Source organism: Anabas testudineus, chromosome 12 (assembly GCF_900324465.2).
Source record: "Anabas testudineus chromosome 12, fAnaTes1.2, whole genome shotgun sequence".
NCBI lineage: Eukaryota > Metazoa > Chordata > Actinopteri > Anabantiformes > Anabantidae > Anabas > Anabas testudineus.
This window is the reverse complement of record NC_046621.1, coordinates 4,138,150-4,151,615: the sequence shown is the minus strand read 5'-3', so window position 1 is coordinate 4,151,615 and position 13,466 is coordinate 4,138,150. Positions and strand designations below refer to the sequence as shown.

At 39.6% G+C, this 13,466-nt stretch overlaps 1 protein-coding gene and 1 long non-coding RNA gene across 6 annotated transcripts in view; one reads left to right on the top strand and one right to left on the bottom strand.

Annotated features, from left to right (window-relative positions):
- The window catches only part of arhgef28a (Rho guanine nucleotide exchange factor (GEF) 28a), a 34,894-nt gene extending 25,298 nt beyond the window's left edge, over positions 1–9,596 (bottom strand). The window contains exons 1-4 of one of the 5 annotated variants that reach the window (XM_026354450.1): positions 9,376–9,596; positions 7,349–7,403; positions 2,307–2,451; positions 1,848–2,219 (exon numbers count right to left, since the gene is read on the bottom strand). In XM_026354450.1, the coding sequence (XP_026210235.1) occupies positions 1,848–2,219; positions 2,307–2,451; positions 7,349–7,381 (550 nt within the window). In that variant the 5' untranslated portion in view covers positions 7,382–7,403; positions 9,376–9,596. Of the gene's footprint in view, positions 1–1,847; positions 2,220–2,306; positions 2,452–7,348; positions 7,404–9,006; positions 9,144–9,375 lie in introns of those variants that run through there. The other 4 variants (XM_026354453.1, XM_026354452.1, XM_026354454.1 and 1 more) reach the window with 4 other exon arrangements.
- Positions 9,597–9,606: 10 nt separating this feature from the next.
- Positions 9,607–12,600, top strand: LOC117152939. Its single transcript, XR_004463404.1, has 2 exons — positions 9,607–9,692; positions 11,462–12,600. It is a non-coding gene; the product is annotated as an uncharacterized LOC117152939 (long non-coding RNA).
- The last annotated feature ends 866 nt before the right edge of the window (positions 12,601–13,466 follow it).

Below are 13,466 nucleotides of genomic sequence, written 5' to 3'. Positions count from 1 at the left end.
GCTAGACTGCAACTTTGCATTTGCACCACACCCATGTTTTGCATGGATATTTGCGTTTTTCTCAGCAAGTCATATTGAAATGGACTGTTTAGGTAGAGTAGTTGCAGCTGCAACACAGTGCAGGTCAATATGGATCAAGGGGTTTTGTAATTAATAAACATACACTAGTCAGTCACATCAATGGTCAGCTCTGAAAACACTCTTTCTGCTCTGAAACTACTTGGTCAATCATTATAATGCATGGCAACGACAGCTCACAGTATTAGCAGCCAGACGTGAAACTTATTGTCAACAGATGCACAGAATCTAACATCTCCTATCCCACAGAATTCAGGGTCTGATGTGTGCTGTATTTTTTTTTTTACCACCAAAGTAGTGTTTTACAGATCTTCTCTCACCTGTGCATCATGCCATCTACACATACCACACATGTATGCAAAGCAGGCTGTAAAGACTGCACTAGTGCTAAACAGGAGATGTATTTGTTGCAGTCTGCCTCAGGCCTTAGTTTCTTTTTCTTCTCATTGCGAATATTAACAGTTTTGCAGTGAACTATATTTACCCAGCATATGAGCTCCACTGTGTAGGAGAGACTTCATTGGTTTAAAACAGTGAAACACTGATGAAAAATATGAGGCCAGGTGCCAGAAACAACTCTCACACAGCTGTGGTGTAAAGGAGTTGGAGTGAGGTGCAGAGGAGGGTGATTTAATAGACACTGAGGTCTACAGGACCAGTCTAATCTGACTGGATAGGAATAATGGCAGTAATTGCTCCCTCTTTGGAGCACACCACTCTCTCCTTGGCCGGCAAGTCCTGCACATCATGTGAGGACAGATTTGGGTTTTACAATAAGAATCGATGTTGGGTTTAAAATGTACTGAACACCACAAAGAATATTTACCTGAAGGACCTGATTGTTTGTAAAGCTGCAAGAAAGAATTTTATCCATCATAAACCAACTTTACAATGTACATTTTCAATACTGCCATCCATTAATATCCATATACTGTACATACTCACACTGCTACATATACTGTACTTACATGTATATATTTTTTATTTATTACTGTACTGTTTGTACTATCAGGTTTCATAGTCTATTTATCTCGGACTGTGCCAGTTTAGTCTTTCGTCTCCTTTGGTCAGACTATCTTTCTGACAGTGTTTAAGCTGTTGTAAAAATGCAATTTCCCCATTGTGGGACTAATAAAGGTTTTCTTATCGTATCTTATCTTATCTTAAACAAAAAACCACTAATGAATAATATAATGAATGTTGTTAATCTTTAAAAAAAATATTTAAATTGTTTTATTTACACATTAGTTACATAAATAGCAAATTAGTGCGGTCTTCCCTATGGGTTAACCACTGATGTGGATTGTAGAAACATCTCAGGGACATACAAAACTGCAGTAAGAGCAAAACATGTAAAAAAAATTCAATGAATGAACTAAAGAAAAAAAAAAGAGTTGCAGTCTTTTCAGCAACTCATCCAAAAGGTTTCCTCATAATTGCTGGGCACAGCAGAATCCCTGGCATTTGACCTCTGGGGATGATCCAGGAAATACTGCGGAACAAACTAAGACATGCAAGTTAAGACCTGCTGTGGTCCTTTGGAATTAAGGTTTAATGTCCTTCATTCTACTGGGACATTGACATTAATCTGCACAGAAATAGATCTCCTGAATAAGCTTTGTTTGATGTGGACTGCTTTGGGTTTTTGAAGGTGAATTGATTCATGCAACATCTTTGCTTTAGAACAGGCAAGCACTACTGAACTGTCTATACAATTACTATTAGACTACAGCTTGTGACTTACATGCTCATTTCCTTTTTCTTTTTACCTTCTCTTGACTGACTGTCTGTGTTCTTCCACTGCTGAGGGTGATCCATGTTGGCCATGGCCTGCGTAATCTTCTCATCCAGCTGCTTGAGACGAGCTTCACCAGAACTTTGTCCGATACACACATCCTGCTCGATGTGGTTTAGCTCTCCGGCAGACACCTCCTCATCACCTTGTGTCCAAATCGGAAACCTCTTCAGAACTTCTTGGTAGCTCTGGGGGCCAAGCTGGTCCCTGCGTGCACTCATGTACTCTGCTGCTTCCTGAGCAACATCCTTAATGTATTTAAGACATGTTTCACCCTCACATGGCTTGACTTGATCCTCTGCGTAAAAGTAGGGTGTGACACTGACAACTTCTGCAAGGTCATGGCCTACAGGAGATAGAGGAAACCAAGACAGATCTTAGCAGGAAGTAAGGCAATAACAAGGAAAGGGGGAAATCATAATGAAAGACCTACCGGGTACTGTGAAACAAAGGTTGAGCCCATCATCTCCTATTTTAGCTGCAGTCACATGTGTAAGTCTAGTGCCCTGCACAAGAACATAAAACTCAGCGTCTTCTGGAGCAGTGGCTTGTAATCGTACGAGGGCCTCCACCTGTCCCTGAGAGAAGAAAACAAAAATCCATCAACGTAATCTCCTTTACAAGACAACCAAAGTAAATGATTGATTACAAAACTAAGGCATCTTTCAATCATCATCTTTCATTGTCAAAGTAAAAATGATGTCATCCTGTGCTGATTTATGATTTAGGAGATTGAACTACTTTGTCAGTTTCACAAAATTCTCTGTACTTGTAATGAATGGATGGAGGAAAATGGGGCAGCAGGGAAAAAAGAAGAAAAAAGAAAACACCAGCCATTTTCTCACAATGAGAGTCGCTACCCACTGAGCGTCTACTCCATGATCCATCTTCATAATGAGATTCATTATTTCCGTTACATCATTGACCTTGTTTTTTATTGACCTTATGTAAACTCTGATTTTCCTGCATCACCCCAAAGACCCATATCTCTTATGAGAGTCTGTCGGCTACCAAGGACATGAGGGCAAGCCAAGTAGATCATGTTGTGTGCATACAAAGACACGTGAACCCAAATCTAATATGTGGCATTATATAACCACAGATGTAGGATTTAGGTTACCAATACAACATGAGGAGAGAGAGAGTCGTTCCTCTTATTCACTAGCCAAAAAAAACAACAAAAAAAAACAATGTTATTGTGCTCAAAATTAATAGTTATTACCAAACACTGGAAGCCGCTAGATTTAATTATCTGTATTATAAAAGACTGACTTTTACAACAGGGTGAGTGCTATCTGTCAGTTCAACAGGGATTGCATGCTTGAGGTTCCAGGCTTATGCAATATGCCCATGTTTTGTTTTGTTGTGCTCAGCTTGGGGTTGTTTGCACAGGGGGTTTATTTTGCGATTATTCTTGTTGTTATTAATTTAGGAGTAAATGCGTTGTACTTTTAGGGCCTGCAGCAGACACCATGTGTCCTAATTCCTGTAACATTTTAGTAGGACAGACCTGAAACACAGTGACAGAAGCATAAACAGATCACAATTACAGTTTATACTGTATCTGGATTTAATATAATGCAGCTAGTTATCTTTAAAAATCAAAACTATATCCACTCACGCACATACTTGCGCAGCACTTTGGGCTAAATGTTAATAACCACATGTGCACACGTTCAACAGGTATGTTTACCATGTGCACCAGATGGTTTAGTTTGTTCATGCTAACATTTGCAAATCAAAACTAAACATTAAATATTACCAGCGTTGCTGGGAATGTCACTATTTTTCCTGGCATTTTCTTTTGAGCTACTAGCCAGGACAAAAAGAAAGCATGAGGTATGCTACATGCTAGAACATTAGGTTTTACTGAACTACTTTATATTTGGGGCTTCAGTTCCTTCAAAAGTGCAAAGTGAAGCTCAATGATGTTGTTTTCAAAATGCATCTTGTCTATGTAATTATAGGTGAAACCATGAGTCTAACAAAAATAGACCTGGTATAAAGTCTGTAATTAAACTGATATCAGTGCCTCTTTTATTCAATTTGCCACTAAACTCTTGTAGCTTTCAATTGAGTCCAATGCTTCAGAGATAGAAATGTATCTGACCCCTTCGTTTCTGTGGTTGCCACTGAACATACACTTATGATTGTTCGTTGTTTTTCCATATAACAAAAAGATAAGATGTTTGCCTGTGGTTTGTGTGGCCGCCTGATTCCTTACAAGCCCAGCTAGATTCAATCGCTTTAAAAGAAGGTACTGATTCCAGTGGAAGGACCTTCCTCTGCTAAGTATATTCTCACACTCTTCTCATTTAACAACTCATACAATCAAATATTAATATTAAGGATCTTCATTAAGGGTTTTTGCTGTTTTTTGTTTTGTCCTACTCCTCTATAAAAGTCAAAGGAACATATGGGAGCAGTTTTGATTTGCCATGTGATCTGGTTTCCACTCCTCCATTGAGGCACTTGCTTGTCCAAACAATCTGCAGCAGCCTCAGATAATATTGCTTTACACAGGCACAATCTAATAGACAGAATTTGTTTGCTCTCCTTCCTCTGCCTTGGGGAAGAGGAAAAAGGATGGCAGGGCTGTGACCAGACCACTGTGATCTATAGTCTGTTTTTATCCAGGGCGTGATCATCTGATCCAGTAACAATGAAATATTCAACACCTTGTTGCTTTACCTCATGCCTGCCATATGGCCAGTTTTCACTTCATGCATATTGTTTTAATTATGGAACATATACATGAGCAGCTTTATCACATACAGCCTGTAAAAGCAACTAAAAGGCTTTGGTGACTTATAACATTATGTTAATATAGTCTAACATAAAGGCTGGTGGGAATTTTGTGTTACATTTGTTTTCATTAAAATACAAAATACTGTGATACATCAGAGACAGTGGTTAATGTTGTCCAGTCAGTGGGGACAGACATCAGATCTGGTGCCTGTGGTCTCCAGGAAACCAGCAGTCATCAGCTCTAGAGTTCTTTGCCATGATCTCCTGAGTGCAACACATGTGACGTCAGGGGAGCAAGATCACTGGCACTACAACAACAAAAACAGCTCAAGTAACAGTCACTTCTCTTGTTGAAGAGACATCCTGATGTTGTCAAGGACACCATTTTTCATAATGTAACGCAAGACACTGACACAAATGATGTTCTGTCTCCATTAGGAACAAAGTGTACTGGATTACTCATAATACACAACATAAAATATTTTTATTATTAATATTTGAAATATTTCTAAGCACAGTACTGCAGTGGCATGTACGCTGCTCATATAAGACCTAAATGAGCATAAGGTGAAAACCAGCAGTACTATAGATCAGCTGAGATACACACCTCTGATTCCCACCTGCTGTGCAAATGATACTAATTAGCTAGCACATCTCAGGAATGACTGTCTGTAAAAGTGATGCCATTAGTGTTCGAAGGACAGGAACAATGCCAAGTATAAAATCATTGTTATATAATGAAACATATACATGGATTTTCTGCAAAACTAAATTTATATTTTATATGCATTTATGTCAAATTTGTCTTGACTCTGATTGGCTGGCTCATCAATGAAGGACTGACAGAGTGAGGCAAATACAACTGCCACAGCATCACTGAATGGAGAAAACAATCAAAAATCTCATCAACGCTAAGGATAATAAGGACATACAGTCACAAGAAAAAGTAATGGAAATGTTTGCAATAGTGTGGTTTTCTGCATATATGGGTCATTAAACGTGATTTGCAATAGTAAACTCGCATGACTCAAAGTCATCAAGATGCATCCTCTTGAAAAACATGAATATTTGTGTCACATTTTGTGATGCATCGTCACCCTAGGGGAAATACTGCTCGACATGCAGCCGCATTTAAGGCGCCAAGGGTTCAGGATTCAGTATCTTGTCCAGGGACACTTCAACAAGTGGCCAGGAGGAATTGGGATTGAACCACCAATGCTGTGGCTCATGGATGACCGCCCTACCAACTGAGCCACAGTTACTTATTTCATTGAGTAAGTAAATATTTTGACCTGGAGGAAAAGTCAGGGGATCCAGAAACTCAGTAGAATTCATCCTCTAGTAACAATAGAAGCTAGTACAACATTTCATGTCAATTTATCCAATAATCTGGTTTTCAAATAAAAGACCACAAAACCTCATTGTGGTTGTAGGAATCACAAAAATCTCCTTTTGTATTGTTCTTTCTCACTGCAGATTTGGACGTCTCACATTTCAGTTCACCAACATGAGCACAGACTTCTTAAAAAAGGGGATCGGTTTTAGCCACACATACACACCTGGACCAACAAAATGACTTTGACATGAAGTCCTGAACTGGAGTTCAATAAAACCTTCTCAAACGCAGGAACTCCCACACTTGATGCCTGCAATTCAATGCAGCCATTTATCCCTTGACCTGGCCCAATGGTTTCTGCTATGGGTCTGACACTATGTTGTATGTGTGGAGGTGTGCAATAAAACTTTACAAGGCATGTTACAATAACAGCCTTTATATCACAGCACTGTGCCGTGGCTCGCCTACACAAAGCCTGGCATTGAGATCTGGATCTCATTCAGCAGTGAGAGTTGCTCCTGTTGAGCTGTGACCTTAAAGGGTGGAGACGCCACTTCCTCTTAATGGAGAGTGTAAGTGCTGGAGCCTGTAATGACTCTGAGGCCAGGGTTTCAGACGGGTCCTCAATCAGCTTCTATGAGCAAGTGAAGGCAAAATGTTACAGAGCAAGCCCCCTCCCTCCCGTCTGGAACTGGTGACACGGCAAAACAGAAATCTGGCAACGCTTCAGTGGCTGGCCCACCCAGGCTTCCACACAAATGCAGAATAGGGCTGAGAAGGAAGCAGAGCGGGAGACAGAGGGAGATGGTGGATGTATAGGACTGAAGGGGGAAACAGAGACAGATGGAAAAAATGAAAGTGGCAGGCAGAAACAATGTTCTACCATGTCAAAAAAGGTTTTGAAACAACAATTTAAACACGCCTGCACAGCCTGCATTCCATCACGCTTTTCAGCAGGAGGATGTCTATTTATTTAACTCATAAAAGAGGACATGAATCGTTACAATAAAAAGCCAAGAACCAAATATTATTCTCTTGTTCTGGCTCACGTTTACTGTGCTTTCAGAGAGCCTTGTCGTTTGGTGAACAGGCTCTGTAAAACCCGGCTTCCCCAGGGACTGAACCCCTCCTGGCTTGAGTTTCACCTGCAAAACAAGGCTCGCCAGTCACACACTGCATAGACGGAGAGTCAGAGAGGAGAGAGAGAGGAAAGGGATGGGTAGAGGGAAGGATTAAAGTGCTCTAATTCTGGTCAGAAGAAATCTGTGGGAAACTTATCCAGGGGCGCCTTCACAGTTAATGTATTCACCCAACCACTCCCCAGAATACCCGAACAGACCCTACGACAAGACCACAAGCACATCTGAAAATCAAAACATGCAGGCACTTACATATAGAGGCACTTCTCTTCTGTTCACTTCCATTTTCTCCCCATTCACCAGATGCCTGCAGAGGAAATACTCATGTTACCATAATGCCTGGATTAGAATAACCAAAACCTTCTGAATTGTATGTTTATATTTATGACTGTGTCTAGAAAACTAATATCATAGAAGCAAGAGTGGATGCTATAGGCAAATGTTCACGTCGTAATAATATTGACACCTGAGCAGGTGCATGGTTTGTACACTTGTAGGCGTCAAGATCAACCACCGGTATGGAAGACACCACCGTGGCCACGGACAGTGTCACACTCTTCAACAGAGGGAAGAGTAACTGTATCATCTGTACACACCTGATCCTCTGTGACTTCACTCTCAGCTGTGAATAGTGCATGACTTCCAAGCTGGTGTCAGCTCTTTGTCTAGACATTCATCTGCATGAGTTGCTGCTGCGCCACCATGCCAGTGTTTGTGTTTTTGTATATACAAAGCAGATATGTGGAGTAAGCAGTTGTTCATTCAAAATGTGTCTATTTATTTTTTTCTGCTTGACCTTTAATCTAAAACTTAATAAAAGTATTTAATTTACAATCATTTAAAACTCTATTCTAATGGCTGGAGGCACGGTCCTATGAAGATAAGTCAACATTTTCTTCTGTTACCTTCTGAAAACAATCTGTAAGGTGACACAGACAAGAGCAGAATTTAAAAAGTAGAGCATTTACACTGCAGCACATTACCTGATGTCCTTAAGGGTTTATCTAACAATAATATCACTATCGACTTTGTGTTCTGTAATATTTGGTTCAAAGACTTGTTACCGGCTCATATGAATTGAGCTGTTGTAATGTGGAAACAGAGAAGGTTTGTGTGCCATATACTTCAGAATAAACATTTCCTCAGGTTAGCTGGTTGCACCCCATTAGGTCAACAAATGCTTTTGTTCAACTTCGGTTTATGAACATAATCTGAATACAAACAAAGAATGGATCGAGATAAATGTGTTTCCTGAATGTAAAAACTAATTTTGAACCATCCGTCAGCAAAACTAACCGTAATGTGATCAGGTTACCATCATAGGATCCATTGTTTAAGGTGTAGTCTTACTGGTCTGCACTGAATTTGTGTCATTCATTGTCCTCAGCTTGACTTTAGCCTCTGATAAGTTCATTGTGAATACGAAACCTGAGCTGGCCGGTGGCCATGCATTCAGAACAGAGTGTGAGAAAAGAGATTACACATAACAAGAGAAGGCGCGCTGTCAAGAAGAATTTGGGAAACTCATTTTGACATCTATACATGTGATGGAAATATTTGGAGTTGATGCATGATTGAATAATCTAATTCCTTTCACATGACAAACTGCAATCAGTTACCTGGTTGTACAGAAAGCTGCATGTTTTTTTACTTTTAAATGCACTTTAACTTCCTACTCTTATTTGCTACTTGCAAATTAATGTAAGATCATTGTTAAGAAGTACTGTATATGTTCAGTGCAATGATAAAACCAACACATATTCCATAATAAGCACCATATCACATCCACGCCGAGCAGGGAGCATTGTGACTTTGTGTGATTCAGACATAAAGGACATAAATACTGGATAAATGCGCACGTCTGTGGAGCCTGAAAGCAATAACCTACATCATCTTTCCTATGGACTAACCTGAGAATCAGACCTCGCTGCTAAAGCCGCACACAAAGAAGTGAAAACAGGTTTTTTGTGAATTGCTGCACCGCGCTCAAACGTATCCTTTGGGAACAATAAATGACCTCTGCTGCTTTCACCGAGAAGTGAAACCGCTCCATCCAACCGTCAGTGAATGCATCACAGCAAAAACCAGTTCCGAAGCAGTGAGAGTGGAAAAGTTTGGATCAACAACACCGACTCCTTCAGGCTTCACCTGGGCAGCCACCAGCATGTTGGTGGAGTAGAAATGATGGCACAGCAGCCAAAATAAACACTCCTCACCTCAATCCCCTCGTTGCAGTTTCTACCAGCATCTCTGCATGTGAGGAACTTTCCTTTTCTTACCTTTACCTGCTGTCGTCTCTCGGCTTTCAGCTCCAGGTCCGAGCTGTCGGGAACTCAGATGCACATCTATCTACTTAGAAAACCTCCTCCTGTTGCTTCCGCTTCAACTTAAATTTCTTTTCCACACGGTTCTTGTGCGTTTGTGCCCGTTTGGCTGCGCGTCATCCGCGTCCTCGCTCCTGGAGAGAGAGTCTGGGAGTTTGTTTGCAGGTGTCGCCAGAGTTTCTCCTCTGTGCAGCTGATCTCTGGTCCAACCCCCTCATCACCGGGCTGTGCGACTCAGTAGGAGGCATGAAGACAGAAGAAGGCTGATATATGTGTGTATTTTACCTATAACGTCAGATCCCATCTCCTAAAGTCAACTTATAGTTGCGCTTTTTGCACTTACTGTGTCAGTATGTGCCACTTGTAACGCGAGTCAGCTGTAATTTGTAGAAAAGGTTTTATAATAGACAACACAGTTTAATGCATTTTAAGTTAAGTTGTGTATTTCTGCTTCAGAAGACACAGACATATTAATATAGTAGTGTTAGTGTGTTACATACAAAACTGAATCGTGTATCAGGGAGAATTATATCTTTATATCTGCTGTGATTATTATCTTCTGTGTATTTAAGCTGTCGCCGTGAAAAGATTTAGTATCTGGACTGAAAGATAATAAGATTTGCTTGTGTCGTAAATGCTGTGTAATGTAGTAGTGAACAAAAAACAGAAGAGAGACACCGATGTCTACTGTGTTGAGTAGGTCAAGCTCCAAAAATGCTGAATCCTACATTTCCCAGAATGCAACGCTGCACCTCAAAGGTTTTTCATGAAACTTCCTGTTTTCAAACTACCTATTTATTTCTAACTTTGTAATTTTCAAGCTCAAACTATGACGAACAGTATTACTGTTTTTTTATTTATTGCTTTTTGTTGTCGTTGTATTTTTGTAACTTTGGAAATTTCACTTCTCAACTACAGAAGACATCAAACACTTGGCTACTCATCATCATACCCACACTCTACATCATAGATTGCATGTAAAGATATATACAATCTAGTTTATAATCATCCAAATGCCGTTTATCGACTGCAGACTTTTGCGAAGTCCATATTTAAATGTATTATATAACTAACATTAATTAATATTAGCAAATTGTTGCAAACCTTGTGCCCCTGCTTGAGTTGTGTACTGTATGTTTTAGCAATTTAGCATTTACTATTATCCTGCAGACTATATAACTGTTTGACTATTCATTTACTGATGCATCACTATAATATTAATTGACTGCAGCACTATGCAGTGACATTCATCTGTCTCATCTGTCTCAAGTATTTGCATGATTTAATTGCCTAAAATATTTGAAGACTATGAAATTATGGCTTGTTATGGAACCAGAACTGGACAGAAAAAAGTGAAGTGGGGAAAAACAGTGCTGGTTTATACCGCTGCTCACTTTACATGGGATACTTCCTAATGCTCCTACGTTAGATAAAAATCTTCCATGTTTCAGTTGGATTTTCACCATAATGTCCCACAGAAGACACACGTTCACACATACACGTGACATTAACAGGAAACAACAAGAAGACGTTCCCACCCTTCCTGCTCCCATTTTTATCCCACTAACTGATAATGAGTAACAGATTAGACGTCTCAAATGATGACAGACTACAGCCTTTCATATACAGGCTTACTTATAACCCAGGTGACAATCTGAGTTCACTCTACACTTTCCAGACAAGAGTCTTGCTTAATTAGGGAGATGAGAAGATAACAGGTCATTTGGGAAAGAAACAAGGACCAAACAATCACAGCACTTTTATTCATAACATATGAAACTGTGGTGCCATCTGTTGGCAGAACTATGAAGGGAAATGTTTAAGTAAGTGAATTTACAATGGTGCCATCTTATGGAAGGTTTCCAGATAGCAGTCCACATTTATCACGTTAAATCACACATTTGATTTTCTACACAATGTCGTGTAGTAGTGATATAGTAGTGGTGATGCCCACACAAAATTAAGATACAGCATGAGGTGTAATCTTGTATATATTGTCTGTTTATCCTATTTGACTGAATGTGGTCCATGTGTCCTGTAGATGGCGGGAGCAGCACACCGTGGACTCCATCCTGTACACTGCAGTTCACATGCTGTCACAACGAGGCAGCCAAGACTGAGCCCAGAGTTGCGTGTGATCTTTATGTTGACAGAACGAGGCAACTTCCTCAATGCAACTGACCTGGAAGCTTTTTATTCCCAAGACCCCCTGGTGTCATCAGAGCGGCATGGACGAGCCATGGCCCTTGACCTCCTTATTAGAAACAAACAATCAAACAAGTAAACAGCAACAACAACTGCACATAAAGCGCCCTCGGGACAAATACCCTTGTCTCTTTTTTGCGGTGCCTTGTGATGAAGAATCAAACAGCACGAAACAAAACAAGACATGAGGGAAGCACAAAACATTATTGCCCAGAAAACAAAAAGGTCCTTATCCCACAACTGCAAACAAGCTGTTTCAATTGGCCCATTTTCTGAAAAGACATTCCACGTACAGGCCAAGAATAACAGCTTATGAATCACTGTGTGGTGATTTTCACTAGAACAAGCTCAACCTGCAAAGCTCCTCTTGACCTCTCAAACACATAATTAAAAAATCAGTCTTTGAGTTAAGAGATTTGAGTTTTGCTAAACAGACCTTCAGTCAAGTGGGTTTTGTTTCCTAAAATGCTCATGTTGTTATTGTTTACTCGCAAAGTGCACAAAGTTCCTCACAGTGACTTGTGTAAAAATGATAAGAAGTTCATTTCTCAGTTAAACATGATTAAACAATATACATATACTAAACACAAGCAGCGTAGAGCCATCATCATTAGAAAATCTCTACTTTGCTGCTTTCCAGCCTCAGTCAGTCACATCACAAGTATCTTGAAATGGTAAAACAAAAGAGAATTCATAACTCTTTTGTTTGTTTAGTGAAATGTGACCCTCCTAAATCTACGGATATAAATCCAAATTCAGAACAATAGACCAGAAAGACTAATGCCATTTTTATGACTCTCATTGAAGGGATTTGACATTTTTCAAGCAAATATTTGCGGTAACCTCTAAATCAGATTAATACGGTGTAATTGTGACTGCACAATGAAGATAATAAGCACTGTTCTAAAAAATGTGGAACTCTCCTTCAATGAAATGGCAAACTGATCTAAAAGAATATTAAACAAGTTCAAATTCTTTAAGCTTTCTGACAGTTTTCTTACGTAAGCCCTTTACGGAGAACAATGAGTTATTATTTGATTATTATTTGAAACATATGGCCATTAGCACAAGATTCAGGTACAGTCAGTCAATTGTTCACACACACACATATTTAGCTGTAATTAACAATAATAGCACAAAGTTGGCGTGCCAGATAAAGCAGGATCAATAATAAAGTCTGTTAATGACACAAAAGAGACTTTATGAGATACTGACTGTTTCACAGTGTTTTGAAGAATGATGAAGAAACAGGTTCTGTGAACAATGAACACTCAGACATGGCTTGAAAAGTAATAAAGTGAATTGTACTGTATGGCAGTACATACAGTAACATAGCTTTTTTTGGTATGTACATCAGCATGTGATGCTCTCATGCAGCTGGCAGCTCGTCTCTCCTACTACATAACAGAAAGGAAATAGCCACCTTCTTATCTGATAGGGAGCTTGAGCTGGCATCTGCAGTAAAGAAGATATCTGCAGGAAGAAAGATGAAGCAGATCCTTTATCTCACAACATACTGTAAGCCACACAAGTATTGAGGGTGAATATTTGAATCTACACATCATTGTGTAAAGTGGCGCACATGTATAATGTAGATAAACTGAGCAGAGGTAGGGTGCGTGGTGATGTTTAACAATGAAGTAATCTCACATGTTGAATTAATAAGCTTACAATTCTCATATCATAGACCAGAGCATGTTGTCAAGCATCATATCATGAAAGATTTATTAGCTTAACTTGTTTTTCTTCCAAGTACATTCAATTTCTCAGCACTTTTCTTTTAGGGGATATTAATGCCTGAATCTTGTACTATGTGAAATCTCAGGATGGCAGCAACCAGA